The sequence below is a fragment of the Guillardia theta genome (assembly GCF_000315625.1).
Source record: "Guillardia theta CCMP2712 unplaced genomic scaffold GUITHscaffold_7, whole genome shotgun sequence".
NCBI classification, from domain to species: domain Eukaryota; class Cryptophyceae; order Pyrenomonadales; family Geminigeraceae; genus Guillardia; species Guillardia theta.
The window spans coordinates 922,438-941,894 of NW_005434667.1; the positions used below are offsets into that span (position 1 = coordinate 922,438).

A 19,457-nucleotide genomic window follows, 5' to 3' on the forward strand; every position below is an offset into this window, starting at 1 on the left:
TCCCCCTCCTCTCTCTCTCTCGCCCCTCTCCTTCAGTTCTCTCCCTCTCTGGACCTCTCCCTCCCCTTGACTCCCTCCCTCCCTCCCTCCCTCCCTCCCCTCTTCCGCTTCCGTCTCGCCCGGCCGGCGCCATCAAATTTCGGAGACCGGTCAACGGACTCTTTCCTGTAGTTCTCCAACTCGAGATCTGAGTGGGTAGGGGTACTGATCGTACCGGTCATATAAATATCTAAAACACCGGTATGATTGAAGTACATTGGGGTCATCATGACCCTACCCCAATCTGTAATGTGAAGGAGGGTGACAGGCTGGCAGGAGAGGGTAGGGGTCAATTGTACCAGAAATCATGAGACTTGGAAGGGTGGGTGGCGGTTATGTGTTACAAAAGTGGGGTGGGTGGATGGCTGGGGTACGAAGAGACATCCATGCAGGTACGCCGCGGGAAAACTAGGAGGAGATGCAACAGAATGGAGAGGAACAGAAACAGAAACAGAAGCAGGAACAGAAGCAGGAACAGGAACAGGAACAGGAGCAGGAACAGGGACAGGGACAGAAGCAGGAACAGGAGCAGGAACAGGAACAGGGACAGAAGCAGGAACAGGAACATGAATTGGGAGATGATGTGGGAGGAGAGGAGAGGAGAGGAGAGGAGATGAGGGAGAGAAGTTAGCAGACATGATGAATAGTGGTACATTTGGTGAAAGTCCTCTTCTTGGTGCATGTTCAAGCTATGACATACTTGTAAAGATAGTAGAACATGTTCTGTGTACATAATTCGAGTCCATCACGGGAATACGTGTCCGTTTGACGCATGCTCACTTTCGCTTGGCTCGGAACTCACTGACATGTTTTAACAGGACATCACCATTCTTTTCCAGAAGGCCTTGCCGACTTTTGGCAGCTACGGCTACTCCAAGGTGAGTGGCGTCGCAACGCGACATGCTCGCTGGACATGATGTCGTTGTTCAGATGGCGAACAAGCTCGGACTTGGCACCAACTGCGTGTTCGGCGTTCACGACCGCCCGGTAACACTTAATGCCCCGCCTTTGCTGCCGTGCTGATGCTCCTGCAGGAGTTGGATCAGCCAGCAGCGATCCATTAGAGAGGCTCGCGAACGAGTCTGTTCGACTGGCAGCTGCGAAGGATTTCTGTGATGGTTGGTTGGGACTCCGAGCAATCGCACAGCTAGACATGTAAACTAAGTAACGTGGTCCACGAGGATCGCAGTTGTAGGAGTTGGAAGTCCGGGAGCTGACCTGCTTGCCTGATTGTGAACTTCTACTTTGCAGCTGGCAACTTGTGGTAAAGGATTGCAAGCAACAGCTCGATGGCTGGGTACAGTCTTATGCCTGACATTATCTTGAGCCAGCAAGATCTTTTCTAACATCGCTCAAAAACTCGGTAGAGCTGAGACGTGCAGACAAGCTGCACGACGCTCCCGTCATCCGAGAAGGACTTGGGTGGCTGTAGGAGAAACCGTATCGAGGGAAACATAACGTGCTGCATGGTCCAAGACCATTCAGCATTCCGAAGCTTTTCTGCCTGTGACTCCGCTGATGCTTCGCGATCGTTTCCCTCTCCCCCTGATCGGTTCTCCGCACCGCCCTCTTCTTCTGGCGCTCGAACTTCGTCTTCTCGCTCTGCTCTCTCAACATTCGATGCTCCTTGCGCGACATGTTTCCGAAGTTCCGGAGGTAGCCGCCCGCTCAGGCACCCAGGACGCACCATGTAGAAGTCCGCCAGCTCCTTGGCTATGGTGTGGAAACATTTCTCCTCGTTCGTCCAGTCAACCTGAATGAGAAGCCATTTCACCAACTCACCACCCTGCGGGTGACATCACCTGAATGGCAAGCCGAAGCAAGAACATTGGAAGGAGCTCCATCGGAGGGAGCAAGTTGTCGATCAATTCAGGCAGGCTACAAATTGTCTCATTCTGGTAGCAACGAGGTCAGCGTGAGTGAGAGTTAGTCGGGTTTCACATGAGATAGAAGATAGCAGACACTACAGACCTGGTCATCAAACTTCATAGCAAAGTAGACATCCAGCATCTCACCCTTTTGTCTCACAAGCAAATCTGTGACGTACTGCCAGTGCAAGGCAAAGAATTAGTCATACGCGTGATTCCTCCTGACGAACCTCAGAGATCTCATCCTTGTCACCATCTTCAGGGGTCCAGCCGCTCTGTGGAGTATCCAAGACCGCACGAACAAGATCTCTAATCGGTGCTGGAGTTGTTAACTCGATCCTGTCGAAGTCTCCAAACCTTTCAGCAAATCAGGATCCAACACTGCTGCTCCGATCCAATCAGACCTCTTCAGGCAGGATTGATAGACCGTCTCTCTAGAAACAGCAGGCAAGTCAATAAGGTAAAGCTTAGTACTATGTTGTATCAACGCCAGGGTCTCTGATGCACATCCAACAAACGCATGATCACGAAAAATCTCCGCGAGCGCCTCGTGTGTCTTGTTTTCAACCCGGTTGATGAGATTCTTGATCGACGTCAAGTTGCACTCAGCCCGCTGTCTCTGTCGTTTGCGTACCGTTGGTGGCAAGGATTCTGTCTCTGCATCCAACACCCGCCTATCTGACGGAACCAGTCCACCTGCTGGATCGCCGCGCTGCCTCTTGCTGAAAAAGGAGAAGATGATCCAAGGTCACCGAGCATAGCACACTGGAATTATTATCGACCTTGTGACTCTGGCTTGAGAAGTATCGGTGATGGGAGGGAGTCGCGTGACGAATCTTTCCATCTGACCAGCTTCGGTTGCTGCTGTTACACGTACTTGTTTACTCGGCGCCACATTATTTACAGAACGGTTCGCAGGCTGTCAAAGTCTCAGCTCTGCAAAGCACTGCCTGTGATGATCTGCACCTGCTCGTCGTCGGAATCGGCTTTAGATTTCTCAGGGGCACCAGGTAGCAGTGTTTGGATAGAAAATGTCCGTGATGCATTGGCACCTAAGAGACATTTTTCGATTTCATCCTGGGGAGAAGAAATATGAGGTAAGGGAACTGCAATGAAATATTTGTGAATACTTGGATGTATTGAACTACTTCTTCTTCATCGAGGAACCGTACTTCCTGCACAACATTTACTTTGATGCGGACAGGAACGGGAGCAAAAAAACCTGTTTTGTTGGATGCACGTTGACATCTAGTTGACTGGGGGGGAACTTGAGCGACATATACACAAATGGATGAGATCCTTTCGGCAGATACTGTTCCTCTGTCAACTGCACAATGCAAACAAAGTTCATATGGTGTAGGCATGCCTGCGAGTAGACGCTTTCAAGAACCCTTTTGATTGGGCCACTTTCCACCAATCTCCCATTAATAAAAAGGATAAAAATCTGTATCTAGTCATGTCTTGTAAATGATTGAAAGCCCATACCGTTCTTTTCACGCTGTAATTTGGATTACTCAATTGCATGTTCAGCTGGAAACCAGAAATAAGGCACTTGTGTCGGCAATCAGGGTAGAGTACTTTCACTTTCAACGACTCGCTTTCGGCTGAGGACTGAGGACAAGAACACAGTTAGAAGCAATGAGGCTCACATATTCAATCTTAGATGAGCACCTCAATGAGTTCGCGAGCAAGTGCAGCACCGTAGATGTTTCTAATGTTCTCCTTTGAAGAAGAATTAACTCTGGTTCTGACATCTCCTGAATTTTCTCCAGCCTGCTGCAGCTTTAATGCAACAGTGGATACAAACGTGTCTTGCCTTTTTGCAAGTGAATGCTACATGAGGGTATTCTATGGAATATCTTCCTACGACCTGAGCTCATATTTCAGTTCGTTCCCGATGAACCCGGCGTGCCGCAAACAAACAAGTTACCTCTACTATCTTATTGTATTCCTCTGTGGGATTTTTTAATGCCTGAGAAGGGGTCATTACAAGCAAATCATCACTTGAATGTTTCCATGCCTTTAGCCGGTTGGGTACATTGTAAAACAAATCCTCCACCGTGATGGTTGTTCCTTTTACACCAGCACAAGCCTTGGGTTCAGCCGATTCGCCATCCTGCATACTTTACTTTAAGCAGAGATGTCATAATCTCCAGCTCGGCTTACAACTGGCGGAATGAGTTTTGAGTCTTTGTAGTGAGCTTTGTACGCGCAGGCACTGTCGGCCGTCATAGTTGTTATGTTTAAGTGAGCTACATGACTAATGCTTGCAAGTGCTTCTCCTCTATGGAAGCAAGTCAGGTTCTACCCAAGGCAGATTACACGCTCTACCTGAATCCAAATGTGCTTATGGAAGTAAGATCCTCGTACTTAGACAACTTGCTCGTTGTGAATCGCTCTACTGCGATCTTCAAATCCTCCTTTTTGATTCCATGCCCATTGTCTGTTACTTGTAGTAGTTTTAGTCCACCAGACTTGACTTGAATCGAAATGGTGGTCGAGCCTGCATCGATGCTAATGACGAAATACCATGTTAATGGGAGTCGACTTGGTCTGATATTGAACGTGAACCTGTTTTCAAGCAACTCTTTGAGTGCGTTTGCTGGTCTATGAATGACCTGCGGGGAGGTTACACCTTCCCAAAAATCGTATCCAAGCATCCACCTCTCCAGCAGCTATTCGATTCACAGTCTCCTCATCAAGCCGCCTTGAATATCAAGTCAGACTCCAGAAACATCTTTCCTATACACAATCATGCTGATCGGAATCCACAAACTTACAAATGCACCATAGCCATGTAGAAAATCATAAGTTTTTCATGAAAAACAAGAGAAGATATGTCGTTTGATATCAATCCTTCATCATTCTCCTCTTGTTCGCACCCTTCCTCCCCAAGCCTCTCCTCCGCTCTCCCCGGCAACCTGATGCTTCCTTCTGCCATCGCCGCCTCCCGCCAAATTTCCACTTGCGAGAAGGGTATGAGGGAGATGAGTGGGAATAAGGATGGGTGTAGTTTCAGTTTTTGAAGTTCAGTAGTGCAGAGAGCAGGAGAGAGAGAGAGAGAGAGAGTAGTGCGAGACAGTCAGTCAGTCAGTCAGTCAGTCAGTCAGTCAGTCAGTCAGTCAGTCAGTCAGTCAGTCAGTCAGTCAGTCAGTCAGTCAGTCAGTCAGTCAGTCAGTCAGTCAGTCAGTCAGTCAGTCAGTCAGTCAGTCAGTCAGTCAGTCAGTCAGTCAGTCAGTCAGTCAGTCAGTCAGTCAGTCAGTCAGTCAGTCAGTCAGTCAGTCAGTCAGTCAGTCAGTCAGTCAGTCAGTCAGTCAGTCAGTCAGTCAGTCAGTCAGTCAGTCAGTCAGTCAGTCAGACAGACAGACATAAGGAGGGAGGGCTAGTGAAAAAGTAGGTGGGAACAAACAGTCTTCGAGAGTCATTGAACTATGCGGAGACAAAATGCTACCACTGCTTCGAGCGGCACCGTGAAATACCCGCCGACAGGATCAGGTATGGATTACAACACCTCTATCATGATCCTTGATTGAAAATGTCAGGAAAAGTTTCGCACAAGCCATCTACACTTGGGCCTCAGATACCAACGGTGTGCTCTCCACCCTCTGCTCGCATTCTCACATGCCTGCGGTTTCTAGGTTGCAAGCACGATCCGCGCTCAGCCATTGTCGCGACAAGTAGTCGGAGATCGAGGGCAGCCGCTAGTCGGAATTCAGCGGTAGCTGATTGCTCTTCTACCATCCTCGTGACTGATTTCGTGGACCAAGGGTGGGACCCATCAGACAATATGACAGCAGCAGGCCTCCGATAGGAAGCGACAAGAACTACAAGACTCCATTCAAGACGCCTGGGTTCACTGAGCAGAAGAAGAACGTCTGCGTCGATGTCGCGCACTGCAAAAACATGAAGGGCAGATTCGAGCATGCCTTTGACGTTCCTAGCGCCGCGGACAGCTGCCAACCAAGATCTGTCTACGGGTGCATTTCTGGCTCACAGTTCGGGAAGGTGGAACGGCCGAGCTCTGCCAGCAGGTACCTGTGCTGTGAGGTACGCCGAGGGGCTGAGTTACTGAGTGTGGATATCAGGATGCTGGGGTTCAGGAACGTTTGCAGGGAGTCCCCGTCGGAGAGACCGAGTTCAGCCAACATGCGCAAAGACGCGGCTTATCAGGCATTTCGATTCATTTAGATGGGTTTCGCAAGTTCTAACTTAAGTACAGGGCAATGTGTCCCTCGACAATGTCCTGGTGAGGGCAGGAATCTGAAGCTTCGCTCCCGGAATGAAATCATCTCTTCCCGTTGAACAAAGCGACCTGCGATCCTTTAATATCGACGAGTCAGGGGAGTGCGCAAGGGACCTTCTCGTGGACGTCGGTGTTTGATGGAGAGTGGCCGTCATCCTGTCCATCATCAGCATTCATCCAAGTGTACGATATGTCGAGATCGAGATCTCAAATAGAACATCTTACTCTGTCATTGTACTGCCCCTCTTGCACGTCCACTGTCAATTTCAGCTGCTTGCATGCCAAGTCAATATTCGAGTTTGAAAGGTTATTTGTCACCTGGTCATGCGAATCTGTGTCGTTGCGATTGTTGAGCGAGTCCATGTCGACAAGAGCGATCATGTCACTGGATGACAACTCACACGTGTGTTATCAGGGAAAAGCAAGTTTACCTGTCAAACATCTTCTCGATGCGGCTGATATCGTCTTGAAGGATGGGTGGAGGGCTGCGCAGAGATCGTCCTTCTGAAATGAGATAAACCCCCACGCCAGCGAGCATCACTCCTACAACAGCTTCCTCGTCAGCATGCAGCGGGTGCACAGCATGCAAATTTCAGCCATGTACCTAGCGTGAAGAGTAGAATGGCACCCATCGACGCTCCTTCGAATTCTCGGTAAACGATTGCAGCACCAATGATACACGCCAAAGTGAAAGTGGCATAATAAGTAGGAATGACCTTGTTGTTATCATGAAATCGCATTGCCATTTGCAGATAATGTACAGACCATACAGCACATACAATAATGACCAAGAGAACCAAAAATGGGAACAGAGCCTGCGGGAACTGCGAGAATTGATTCCTACCCTTTTCAACTGTCAAGCGGAAAAATGCCATGAAGGACTTGCAACCAAGAACAGTCCAAGATGCAATCATGGAGCACAAGAGAGGGTAGACGATGACATAAGTCTTGCCATATTTCTCAGCAACTGATAAAAGAAGTAATGTACAAGAGATGATAGCGATAAAATACACGATTGCTTGTATCGTTCCAAAGTAATCACGAATAGCCTCTTCCACGGTTGGCTCTATCACAGCTTCTGTTCCCTTACTGTACACTATCAGGACCACTCCTCCAACAACGAATAAAAAGCCAACGAAATCAGTTTTGGAAAATGGCTCCTTAAGCACAAAAGTGGCGATGATCGCTCCAAAAATGACACCCACAGCGCCAATGGGTGTGACAACTGTTGCCTCAGCATAACCATAAGCTATCAGATTCCCCACCTCTCCGAAAGCATTCAAAGCTAGTCCAAACCACCAGATCGGAAGTGATGTGTATGGCTTCCTGGCCGCACCAAGAGCCTCGTTTTTCATGTGTGCATACTTTTGGATGTTAAGAGATGCAGATATCAGGCCATTACTTGCAATAGCTAGACCAATACCCAGCCATGTGATATCATCGTGTGTATGACCGTCCCCGGGTTCTGGAAGCGGCATACGAAATGTTCAAAGAAAACAAGAAATCCTTCAAACAACGGCCCTCAACATTCACGGCTGCAAGGATGATGTAGATCCCATCGATCACCTACAACTTTGAATCAGGGGCGAGAATCTTTCTCTTGAAACGGGATGTTTGATTGCAGTAGTGCCATAGAATTTCCTGATTATGTTCAGCTCTCACATTCCTCCTCTCTCCTTTCAAAATTATGCCTGCAGAATCTTTCTCATCTCCCTTTGCCTATCTTCTTCGCTCCTGCACACACAAATACAAAATACAAACACCAACACAAACACAAACACAAACACAAACACAAACACAAACACAAACACACAAAACTCACTTCTGCCCATCTATTCGAAATTCTTGTCTGCCCATGATTATCGCACGGATCCCAAAAATCGATCGATCGATCGTCTCATCGTGTTCTGCATTGTCACAGGGTCTCTTCTGACATTCCCATCATAATCTTAGTCGTTGAAAAAGTCATGATAGTCGTTGTCGCCCTTACAACGCCAACATCAACATCAACACTGCCTGCTCCTCAACCTGATTTTCGACCAGCCTCATCATATCCATCGTCGTGCCAATCATCATCGGCAATCCTCCTCCTCCTCCATCATAGCTGTTGCTATCACCATGAACCGAAAACCAAACAAATCGTCGTCATCATCATTACAACACCGTCATCGCGATCATCACTTCACTCTCCATCCCCACCACCGCGCCATCTCAACTTCAAAAAATTTCAACCTTCAGGGTATGACCACTACCCCTACCCCCTCCAAATCGCTCTACACCACCCCATCCCCATTTGACCAATGAGACCCAAACCACCCTCCACCCCAGCATTGTTCACCACCCCTACCTTGGGAGTTCTCTCGGATCCAGGGGTACTAGGCCCAGCAGCAAGCAGCCGGACAGCCGGTACAAAATACGTTGAATAACTAAAAATTCTGATGGTGCCGTGGCCCTGGCACTGCCAGCCGCTGAGCGCCGGGGTGACCTTGAGTCACTGGGCCACTTCCTCCGACGCGCCATGACGGTGACTCGCTGAAGCCCGGCTTCGGCGGGAGGGCCTGAACTTGGGGGCCCGAGTCGTGAGTGACGCAGGCGGACTCGGCCGGGAGGGCCTCCGACGCTCGGACTCCGGGAGCGGCGCGGCCCGGGCCCGGGGGCGCGGCCGCCGCCCCCGGCGGGCCGCCACCGGGTCGACACTCGGATCCGATCGGACAGAGTGACTTTAGACTTGGCGTTTTTAACTTGACTTGGGTTCAGTGTCGGACCACGAGTTGACTAAACCGGGCGATAGGCCGTACGACGGTCAGAGTCTGACTGGAAGTTGAGGAATGATGAGATGTTCAAGCCTCGGAGGGGTCAGGGTGGTGCCAGTACTGAGAGTAGAGGCCGGGGGTACTCTAGCTATGCATAAATCATCACTGAGGCTGACTCAAACTGGTGGGGTAGGGGTCATGCGATCCGCCGGGCTCACTGAGGGAACTTCCCAGGGTCTGAGGGTGGGTGGTGCTGGCGTAGGGTGGGTGAGGCCCTACCTGCCTCAACAATTTTTTCAATTTCATCGGTAAAACATGCAGAGCAGTCGCTGATAGGTTGGGAAGAGAACTGGCTTGAGATGCAAGGAGAGTCTTGCAAATATTTGAGGGAGCTAGCTGAATACAATGAACGCGGCAAGCCTACTACAAGATATTACCACATAATTCAGTGTTTTATACATAGATGATTTCATCATATCTTTGTCATTGCTTTCATCTGAGATAGAACATATTCTTGGCATAAATGTTGATCATATGCATGCGAATTACTCTCATTCACAATCACTTGGTAATCTACCAAGGAATCGTGAGATTCATATGCGAATAAGTCATGATGTAAAAAGTCAAAAATTGCCATGATTGTTTGTTTTGATTTGTAACTTCTGAAATCAAGCCAATGTGTGCGTAATGCATGTTTATCTCCTGCAATGAGTAGTTGTGTATTCGATTAGAGCAGTGGGACAGATTGGGATCAGAATGCTCATGCGGCCAGTTGACAAACTTCGAATTATGCTGATGATAATCAAAAGAAATGACTCGAAACTTGGAATGCAGGTGAATAGCACACCTCTCTTCGCTGTCACTGTGTCAAATGCTGGTACGTTGCTTGGATATTGAAGGGAACTTCTCATACTTGAGCAGGAGATGGAGCAAGTTAGGTTGGAGAATCTGCCATCATTGCCAAGCATCAATCACTTGGCAGAAAACGATGCTGTACATCCCTTTAGCACTGAAAATAATCGCAAAGTCGTACTGGATGACGAGATCATGCAAACGTCAGTGTGCTTGATATCCATGGCGCTGCAAGCACAGGGCATGACAGCAGCACAAGCTTTCGAAACGGTAGACTACGACAATGACAGCAGAATCTCTTTATCTGATCTTCAGGTGTGTTGGGGTTTTCCTTTTTATGATGGGGTTATTCTGATTCACTTTGCTCAGTCCTTGATCCAAATACTGGCTTTGCAGATGGAAGAGTCCACAGTGAACAGTCTTCATGCAGAGCTCGACACTGATCATTCCGGTTACATCAGCAAGATCATCTGGATCAGTGTGATTGAAGGTGCTGATGAGTATTCGGAGACTGTAATGCAGCCATTCCATGATCACCGAGTTGCACCCGACGGGGTGCAGCTGGATTGTCAAGAAACTGAGAAGAAAGGAAACTGGATTTATTGCAACGATATCGAGGAAGGGCAGCTCGAGGAGGATGTTCCATGTTACGATATAATGACAGATTCACGAGAGACACCTGAAGAGCTCAAGGAAGAATTGAAAGGAGGCCTTCAGTTCAGCCGCGAGGTCGAAGAGGGGCAACTTGTCGAAGGAGTTCCTGCATATGAGACTGACAAAATATGCGTCATTTCCTAATTTTTTGTTGAGTTTGAGATTCATTGTTGAGTTTGAGATTCAAAAAATTGTTTTGATAGGAAGAGGTTGAACGTCTTGCGGGATGCACCCAACTGATCAGTGTTTAGGTATTGCTTTACTTTCGTGATAAATAAATTACAATAAATTACATGATTCAGTTGTCGATTTTGTGAATATATTTTCCCAACCGATCAAGATTTTCGGTCATGAAGCTAATCGCCCTACTTGCATAAAGTTTAAGACTGTGAATTCTCTGATACAGAGCACCGTTTGGCGGATTTTCCTCAGTTCTGAGAAAACGTCTGTGGCCAGAGAGGTTATGAGAAATGAGCTGCAAAGCTTTCACTGCAATCCTCTTAAATTCTTGAGGGTACAATATCCTGGCAAGAAACGCGACAGGGAGCAAAGCTGCCATCATGAACAACAGCGAGCAAATCCCAAGGAAAACGGCAGAGGAAAACAATATTATCCCACCGAAGAGGGAGACTCCGAAGCCGCTGAAAAGAGCGAACCCTGTGAATATGACAGGAAGGTAGAGAAGGACAAGAGCAGGAGCTGCAACAACTGCCAGTCCCTTCACGTCCGATGCGAGCGACATCATCGCCAACGCGGTTCCCTTCCTCTCCATGGCGACTCACAAGCCTGAGATCAGTGGAGGGCTTGAATTTTTAAAAATATTCACTACCCCCCACCCTGTATACCAATAGACCCACCCCTGTATTATCAGATGAATGAAGAGCCAAGTACCGGTATTTGCAACTAACCCCTACCCCCTGTTCGCACAATTTGAATCCCTTGCCCTTAGGTTTTTGAAAGGTTACCATCGAAGGGGTGGCATAAACATATTTGGAGGGGTGATTAAAACATGGGGTCAGTGCAGGGGGTAGGGGTTATTATGACAGCGACCAATGATACAGTAAGAAAGGGGGGTAGATATCCAATGTTGGTTGTCTAACAGGAGGGTGGGGGTGGGTCGAAGAGGGTGGGTGGATATTCGTCATTTGTGAAAGTTGACCAGATCTGAGTTTAGCAGCTCGGATGCATGAGGCAAAGTCGGGTAGGGGTATATAAGGGAGGGGTGATAGAAGATTTGTAGGGGTGATAATCAGAATGTGTGCAGATTATCCCGCAGGGGTGTAGACAAATATATTACCAAATAAGGGGTAATTGATACAACTGGGGGGTGAAAAAATTATTATGGGGGTAGGGGGTCATCTTCGGCACAATTCGTGCGATGGGGGACAAACCAGGATGGACGACGACTAGAAGAATGGCGAGAGGAGTGGAAGAAGAGTCGCAAGGGATGGAAATGGCGGACCAGGAATGGAATGCAAGAGGGAGAGAGAACAGGGAGGAGAGAGAGGAGAACAGAACACGAGATATGGCAGCTTGAGGTTGATGGTAGTATGCTAACTGATCGAGGAGGTGGAGTGCAGGAATCAGAGAACAGCTGGTAGACTTTCCTTGACGTACGCATAAGATAAAGAGAGATGCGAGGATTGTGAACATAGACATAGCAGTGACTCTATCAAATTGAAGTAGATAGTGATTGACTCTAGCAAATAATACAGCAGAAAGGTAGACAAAGGCGCTGGATAAGTGAAGCTGAACAACATCGCACAGGCGTGAAACTCGAGTAGCAAGCACGGAAAGCAAGCTTTTCTCATGTAGAAGGGTTGGACACATCAACCTTGAAACATGTATCACACAAGTTCCGAATCAGCCAAATGGATACCTCCGCTATGCTTGAGTGCAGACGCAGATTCGCTTCTTCAACAGGGCCCCGCGCAGCAGTTGGGCAAGCTGCTTGGGTTCTGTTTGGCAGCTCTTTCTGCTGCTTGCTTGCTGAAGATCCACACGTATGCTGTCAAGGTGAAGCTAAGAGACTTTGCCTTGTTTGGACTCATTCTGGTCACAGGAGGACATGTTGTCGCATCTTTCCTCCCCGTCAGAAGGTGAAGCATCGCAAGGGGAAGAGGCTCAACATGAGACTGGAAGCTCCACAGAGGAACAATGTCCAGCACATGAGCAGCAGGCCTACCAGGCAGTGACTGCGAACCCCCGGATCCGACTGGGAGCAGCAAGACGAGACCCTGATGCCTTGCCGACCCTTCGCCCCTTCCGCTTGCCCGGGCTGAGTCCGCAGGACATTTTTCAGATCGGCGCAGACTCCTCTGCCGGCTCAACGGGGTTGAGCAGCTTCCGCTCCGTTGAGAGCATGACGGATCCAGCGATGGACATGAATGTCATGGAGCTGCAAAGGGAGATCAGGGCAGCGATGGAGAAACTGCAGTCGCTGGAGTCCCGGCTGTGCTCAGTGGAGAAGGGGAGCGTGTCCGGGAACGAGGATGAAGCTGTGAGTGGCTCCGCCTCCCTCTCTGACCACGAGGCTGCTGGTTACTACTCACTGGGAGGGAGGGAGAGCGAGGTGAAGTCGGAGCCTGCTATGGCTGGTTGGGAGGGGAGGCTGGAGGGGAGCAGGGAAGAGGCGGGCCCAGTTGCCAGCAAGAGCCCACGGAGCGTTGAGAATCGCTCGGAAGCTTCAACCATCTGCTCTGTGCAGACTGACGGGCAGCCAGACTCGCTCTTCCTCGACGGTATCCCGATGCATCAATCCCTGCGGCACTGCCAGGACGCTGAGGACTTCTTCCTTGTCCACAACCCATCCTCGAGGGAGATTCCTCAGGAGGAGGAAGAGAGGGACGCCAACAGTGTGCAGGTCAGCCGTTTGCAATCCTGTGTGTTTCTCGCTCCGCTGACTGCTTGCTTTCGCATCTACAGACATTTTTTCAGACCATTATGAGCAAGAGCTTCTCGAGAGAGCTTCACTTCTGAATCTGCTTGCTCCCCAGCCCCCGCCTCCTCCTCTCCCCGCATGTACATCTCCGCTTCTCTCCTTCCCTCCCATTAAACACTAGCGATCACTGATGATGAGCGATGCAAGCACCTGTAGCATGCCAGTTATCTATCCCCCCCCCCCCCGCCTACTCCACGTATTCATACTCACAGCATAATTTCCCGACGGCTGGGAAGCCGCTGTTGCTCCTAGAGGCTCCACACTGAAAAATTCCCATCAATACGAGATGAGTATAAGAGCAACGAGGAGCAGGAGGAGCAGGAGGAGGAGGAGGAGGAGGAGGATCAGCAGCAAGAATCTTGTGGAGTCCTCCCACCTGATGTGCAGACATTCTACCGGCCGAAAGCATTCGCGCATCACTTGCTGTAAAGAAGTCACGCCTGGGAGTGACAGGGGAAGGCGTACGCTCATCATGTCCTCTCTGACACACTTCTGCGCCTGAGGGTAGCCCTGATCGCCTCCGCCACGAGATGATCCTGACATGGTCAAGTCATCGCAAGCAACGTCTTGACTCCTCCCCTCCTCTGCCTCCCCCTCCTTCTCCAACCTTCTCCTCCTCCTTCCCTCCACCTCCTCCTCCTCATCCTCCAACCGTTCTTGTCATCGATGCCCAAGATCGCGTCGACAGCAAGAATCGCACTGATTCTGCATGGCATCGCCATAGACCCTCGAGGAGGTCTCCTACACTCGTGTCAGTGATTCCTGATGGAGCAGGAGAAGAGAGGAAGGAGAGGAGGATGATGAGGGAGGGAGGGGAGGGAGGACGCAGAAGGACATGGAGAGATGAGGAGAGAGGAGGGGGGAGGAAGGAAGGAGATACTTCTTGTCTGCCACGGAGGCAGCAAGCGAGTTGTATGTTGGATCCCATGTCCTCGGAAACTTGGCACTGCTGTATGTCCCTGCACATGCTGGTGAGACCAACTCCGCTCCTCTCCTCCTTCACCGATGGCCAGGGACCGAGCGACTGCCTCCCCCAGCCCCCCGAAGGTCTTCGCGCTTCCTCCTCCTCGCTCTTCCGACGGCTTCGGATCCATCAAGAGATCTCGCAGCTCCATCACGGGGAGCAGGAGGTGGTTCTGTGCTGCAAGCTCGCCCTCCCTCTCCGCGCCCTCCCGCACGTCCAGCCCTTTAGAGAGGAAGGGAACTCCTTCGAACTTCCCAATAAGAAGAGCAGCAGAGGTGGAGGTTGGGACCTGGCAGGCGGACATAAAGGAAGACATAGCCTTCCTCATCGCCTTCCAGATCGCCTCCTGGTTTGGAACCGTGCTCACGAACACAACAAGTCTATCCCCCGCCCGCCTCCTGGACAGGTCCAGCAGCACAGCAAGCATTCCTCCGTAGCTCCCCTTGGGCAGGTTGATCCCTGGATGGCTGCAGCCATCGTGCCCCGGGAAAGAGAAGAAGCGATGGGAAAGGACGGGAAACTTGGACGCGAGGAGGATGCCGGAGTCTCCAGTGAGGCCAAGCGAGCGACAGCCAACCTCGGCGACGACGTGAGCGAGTCCCAGAGGAGTCGAGAACGACTTGAGGAGCTCGAGACGCGCGGCCTCAGCATGGACTCCAAGGAGGACAAGGATGTCGAGGTTGCCCTCCTTCTCCAGCCCGCTGAGGGGGAAGGAGCAGCGGTGCAGCCACGAGACGATGTGCCTTGTCCTCTCCCGCGTGCATCGGAGCCCCGCGTGAAGGTCGCAGTCCAGCTGGAAGAGGTTTAGGGGATGCTGTCGCAGGGAGGAACTCCCTTCCTTCCTCTGCCTGTGACCCATCCTGTAGCTTTCCTGCAGGGCGATGAAGCTCAGCGGGCAGGGGGTGCGGAGGAGGAAGAAGCGCGAGGTCGCATGGCTGCCGCTGTTGCCGTTGAGGTACTCCCTCTCCACGTGCCATCCTGGCGACGCGCTGGAGGAGAAGACGACGCGTCCTGAAAGGGATAACTCCCACCGCATGTAGAACTCAACGCTGCCGAAGCCGCCGCTGCTTTCTCCTCCTCCTCCTTCTCCTGTCTTCACCTCGTACGCCACCTCAGCCGAGGGACTGGAGAGTAAACCACCAAGAGACTCGCTGGCCATCACGATCTCCTCCCCCGGCGAGATCTCGGGAGGAGGGAGGATCGCCCAACGCATCTGCTCTCCACCGTAGCGCTGGAGGGACAGCGAGAGAGTCGTGCAGTTCAGCACATGGAGCATGACGCTCTTCTGCCCTCGGGACGAGGAGGAACGGAGGGGCCCAGATAGTCTCTGCTCCGCCTCCACCTGCAGGGTGGCCACAGGGATCTGCCGCAGGCTGGAGACGATCTCCCAAGACCTCTCGTCCAGCTTCTTGAGCTCGTCCAGGTTGCAGTCTGTCCACAGGGCTTCTCTCTTACTCACATGCTCGAACTCATCCCCTCCAGAGGAATGCTCGTCCTCGTTCGATGAGTTTCCCCCCTCGTAACCTTCCTCGTGAACCTGATGCTCCTCCTGCTCATCAGCTGCAATCTCCTCCTGCTCCTCCTCCTGCTCCTGCTCATTCTCCTGCTCCTGCTCCTGATCCTGCCCCTTTTGATCCCCTGGTCCCTCCTGTTCATCGTGCTGCCGCTTCTCCTCTTCCTTAGCCGAGATTCCCTCCATGTCTCCTTTCAGCATCCCTCCATCCCTCCCTCTCTTCTCCTCCTCGTAGATACAGTCTGACGGAGACTTTCTCTCACTTTCCCGTTGCTGGCGGTGAGACCGTAGAATATGAAGGTCGAGGATGTTCATGGCTCTTGCGGCCGCCGCCATGATCTCCTCCTCTGAGATCTCATTGAAGCTGTCCTGCTGGTGGGTTGAAGCTCCCTCTTCCGGTTCAGAAACCTGCTCATCCTCCTCTTTCCTGCTCGCAGCTCCATCTTCTCGAGATCGTGCTGGAGAAAGTTGGGTGGGATGACCAGCGGGAGATGCCGTTCCGAGTCCTTCACCCATCTTTGAAAGTAAGCTCCGTTCCACTTCGTCCTCGTGGTCCTCCTCCTCTCCTTTTCCTCTATCCTGCTCTTCTCCTTCACCCCCATTCTGCTTCTCCATTGACTCCTCGTCGTTGTTGTTGCTCGCATCCAGGTTTTGCTTCTCGTTCTCTAACTTAACAACCTGCTCCTCAACTCTCTTCTCGTCTCCATTCATCATCGCTTCAGCAGACCAGTGACAACTATTTTGATCCTCCGGGAACAGCTTTGGGCTGAAAAGTCGATTAGCTGGAGACGAAGAGACTGCAAGTGGAAGCATAAATCACCTTTCTCCTCGCCGCTGCTTCTCCATCCTCGAAGACGAATTTGTCTTCGGGCTCCTCTGCCCGTTGCGCGAAAGACTCGTTGGACTCGATGGAAGGTCGAGATGATGAGAGACTTTCTTGGTGGGCGACCTGACGTCGATACGTTCGTGGAATCTTTGCGCTTTCTTCTCGAACGCAGCGCAGCTCATCTTTTTCCTTAGGTCTGGAAAATTGCAAAACTGAGCACGCAACCGACTTTACAGCAAGGGTAACCGGGATCATCAAACGCCATGATGCTTGACTTGGCACACTCCTTGGCGCCATGCAGCTTTGACATCCTCGACGTCTTCAACACTGTATGCTTCACCTGAATGCCTGTGTGCCTTTGCGTGAGAGGCCCGAGGTTGAGAAAGTTACGAATATTGACGATGAACGTGTGGTCTCTGCGCAAGGTGAGGGATCACATGGAGAGCTCTGCAATCATGGGCATGCATTACATTCGGTTCAGCCTTGAGGCGAGAGGATCATCTCTCGGGTTGAAAAGCGACAAATCGAGGAGCTTCTCCTGCTGCCAAATCCCCTCCTGCCATCAACCGCGGATCAGAAGTCGCTGACAAGGAGGAGGAGGAGAGCAAGAGCTCACCAACATCCGATCCGTGACAGCGAGGAAAGGAGCAGTTACACGAAGGAGCGCCAGCCACTCTCCTATCAAGTTTCGCACGCTCTAGCAACGAGCTGTCAGGGAGTAGCGGACGTGGTGGCGGTTACCAGTGCGATGACTGCCGTCAGTTGAGCCGCAGGGATCAAGACTTGGAAAGGCGATGAAGAGCTCGGGATTTGACCCACAGCACTGATTTGTTGGACTCCATCCAGAGAGAAATTGTTGTTGGGCCTGCTCTCTTTCGATTTTCTTGCAGTCTCCACGTAGCGACTCTTGACAAGTGACAGATTATTTTGAAGGATAGGTGAGACCGATCTTGTATATTCATCTGGCTTCAAGATCGATTTCATCTTCACAGCTTCAACATGTTTTGACTCCTTCCGTACTCACCAGCATCTCATTCGGCGTGCGAGGAACGAAGTCGGCGTATACCACAGAAATCGATTCCTCTGTGTGAACCTTGCAAAGTCCTGAATGAGCACCGTTCTCAACATCCCGAGCACTCACGATCTCGACGAGCAGGTGTGGCATCAAGGAATGATCAGAATCTACGATGGCGAGGAGTCTCGAGTGAGTCTGCTGCAATCCTGTTGAGGGGGTGAGGAAAACTAGTGCCATACTATGAACCAATGTGGGGAGATCATCAAACATATATAATGACCCATTTTTCTGTCAAGATTCATAACAACGACGATGTCAAGGGGGATACCGTTCAGGTGTACTTGGATGAAGACTATCTTGATGATCTGGAATGTCTCGATCAGAGCTCTGAGTCCCCTCCTTACTCTCCTCACGCTCGTCTCGGAGATGCCGAAAGTTTTGATACTCTGACAGTGAATCCTTCCCACGTCCTGCTTGCTGTTGCTCAACTTCAAGGAATCCTGTCACCCTGTTTCAGTGATCATCAAGCCAGTCGCTCCTGACCTGTTGGATCTTTTCATCGATGACAGTATCCACTTCTTCGTTGACGAACGATAGAATTCCTTCCAAAAGTTCGCCATGTAGGATTTTCATGTGATCGTAACTCATCCTTGTCTCGTGGCGACGATGAACCGTTGTCCTCGCCATGATTGCAGCTGTGTCTGTGTTCTCTTCACGCTTCGTTCATGTGCATAATTCAGTCATGCCTCATGATGGATCGCTCCATTTCATTCAGATATGAGCGTCTCCAGCTTCTGCGGATATGTGCGTCTCCAGCTCCTCTGTTGCATCCCGACAGATCGGGAGTTATCTGGACTTGTATGACCAGCGGCAGCATGCACACTGGGAACCATGGGGAAGGAGCATAAGACTTCACGCGCTTTCTATGTCCTGCATTGAGTCCCTCCTCTTGTTCGTCATCCTCCTCATACAACCATCGCAACTCCAGACCTACGCAACTTCTCAGACCATCGCGGGCTCAATGTTCCGAGTTTGACAGAGGCGGGTTAGCTGCGGGGTATTTGAGTAATACTATTGAATATACTTATTACCCGGCTGCCGCTGTGCCAGTCGCGGCGCACCACTGGCACTGAGTCGACGGCCCGGCGGGTGCCGCAGCTGAGACGGCGGCCCACCACTCTCCAAGGCTCATATGCCAGTCAGAGTGATGGAACCGTCCGTATGCCAGCCGTGCTAGTCAGATAGCGCCGAGTTAACCGTTGAAAAACTCCGAGTCAGCCTCCTGTAAACCAAGCTGAATGCTTGGGCTTTACCGTCGAGTCTTGAGCAACAGTGAACTCCGAAACTGTCTTGTCGCCGGAAGTCAAGTTAGGCTGGCACCACACTGTGATGCTCAGTGCTCAGCCTGTCACCCGGGCCCGGCGAGTGGAATAGCAACGTGTCGGCGGGCCGCCGGCGCGCGGCGCGCCGCCGGCCCGCCGGGCCGCCCGGAGTCCGAGCCGGCGGGGGGCGATAATGAGTAAAATTCAAACGGCAGTGTTGCGACTCCTGAGATGAGGCTCCTGACTCTTGCAGTGCTGGGCCGCTAGTCTCTGACTGCCGGTACCGACCCCAGTAAAAAAGGGGGTGGGGTGTTGATATAAATCCCCTACCCTTGTCCGATATACCCCTGTTTACGAGGTGAATTCTACCCGTCCCTCCTCTCACCAATGCAGGGATGTACAAAAGTTCCCCACAACCCCTGCACCACCCCGCCAGTTCGAATTCAGGCTTCCGACCCCACAGATGT

General features: G+C 51.1%; 6 protein-coding genes across 6 annotated transcripts; 3 read left to right on the top strand and 3 right to left on the bottom strand.

Moving 5' to 3' along the window:
- Window positions 1-1,381: 1,381 nt before the first annotated feature.
- On the bottom strand, window positions 1,382-4,616 carry Mlh1 (Mlh1 mismatch repair mutL; the record flags this gene model as incomplete). The annotated part of the gene is made up of 17 exons (XM_005839965.1): window positions 1,382-1,594; window positions 1,727-1,792; window positions 1,842-1,934; window positions 2,011-2,085; window positions 2,138-2,264; window positions 2,312-2,629; window positions 2,660-2,826; window positions 2,874-2,984; window positions 3,038-3,082; window positions 3,130-3,351; window positions 3,393-3,500; window positions 3,579-3,718; window positions 3,831-3,999; window positions 4,074-4,191; window positions 4,239-4,421; window positions 4,479-4,525; window positions 4,572-4,616. Coding segments are annotated over 17 exons (2,247 nt in total), but the record flags the coding sequence as incomplete, so codon positions are not given.
- Window positions 4,617-5,338: 722 nt separating this feature from the next.
- GUITHDRAFT_161145 (hypothetical protein) lies at window positions 5,339-6,381 on the top strand (the record flags this gene model as incomplete). Its single annotated transcript, XM_005839966.1, has 6 exons — window positions 5,339-5,402; window positions 5,450-5,496; window positions 5,546-5,625; window positions 5,675-5,938; window positions 5,993-6,077; window positions 6,127-6,381. 6 exons carry the CDS (start codon window positions 5,339-5,341, stop codon window positions 6,169-6,171), a joined length of 585 nt encoding a protein of 194 aa, XP_005840023.1. The 3' UTR covers window positions 6,172-6,381.
- Window positions 6,382-6,710: 329 nt separating this feature from the next.
- GUITHDRAFT_64846 (hypothetical protein) lies at window positions 6,711-7,628 on the bottom strand (the record flags this gene model as incomplete). Its single annotated transcript, XM_005839967.1, has 1 exon — window positions 6,711-7,628. One exon carries the CDS (start codon window positions 7,626-7,628, stop codon window positions 6,711-6,713), a length of 918 nt encoding a protein of 305 aa, XP_005840024.1.
- A 2,285-nt stretch (window positions 7,629-9,913) lies between these two features.
- GUITHDRAFT_150506 (hypothetical protein) lies at window positions 9,914-11,191 on the top strand. Its single transcript, XM_005839968.1, has 2 exons — window positions 9,914-10,070; window positions 10,125-11,191. The coding sequence occupies exons 1-2, from the start codon at window positions 9,978-9,980 to the stop codon at window positions 10,551-10,553; spliced, it is 522 nt and encodes a 173-aa protein (XP_005840025.1). The 5' UTR covers window positions 9,914-9,977; the 3' UTR covers window positions 10,554-11,191.
- Window positions 11,192-12,251: 1,060 nt separating this feature from the next.
- On the top strand, window positions 12,252-13,388 carry GUITHDRAFT_101491 (hypothetical protein; the record flags this gene model as incomplete). The annotated part of the gene is made up of 3 exons (XM_005839969.1): window positions 12,252-12,425; window positions 12,472-13,272; window positions 13,335-13,388. 3 exons carry the CDS (start codon window positions 12,252-12,254, stop codon window positions 13,386-13,388), a joined length of 1,029 nt encoding a protein of 342 aa, XP_005840026.1.
- A 79-nt stretch (window positions 13,389-13,467) lies between these two features.
- Window positions 13,468-18,355, bottom strand: GUITHDRAFT_101492 (hypothetical protein; the record flags this gene model as incomplete). Its single annotated transcript, XM_005839970.1, has 17 exons — window positions 13,468-13,500; window positions 13,561-13,612; window positions 13,727-13,773; window positions 13,816-13,886; window positions 14,003-14,091; window positions 14,231-14,309; window positions 14,354-16,593; window positions 16,648-16,849; window positions 16,900-17,069; window positions 17,124-17,209; window positions 17,270-17,350; window positions 17,395-17,637; window positions 17,678-17,746; window positions 17,795-17,874; window positions 17,949-18,033; window positions 18,082-18,168; window positions 18,212-18,355. 17 exons carry the CDS (start codon window positions 18,353-18,355, stop codon window positions 13,468-13,470), a joined length of 3,858 nt encoding a protein of 1,285 aa, XP_005840027.1.
- Window positions 18,356-19,457: the final 1,102 nt, after the last annotated feature.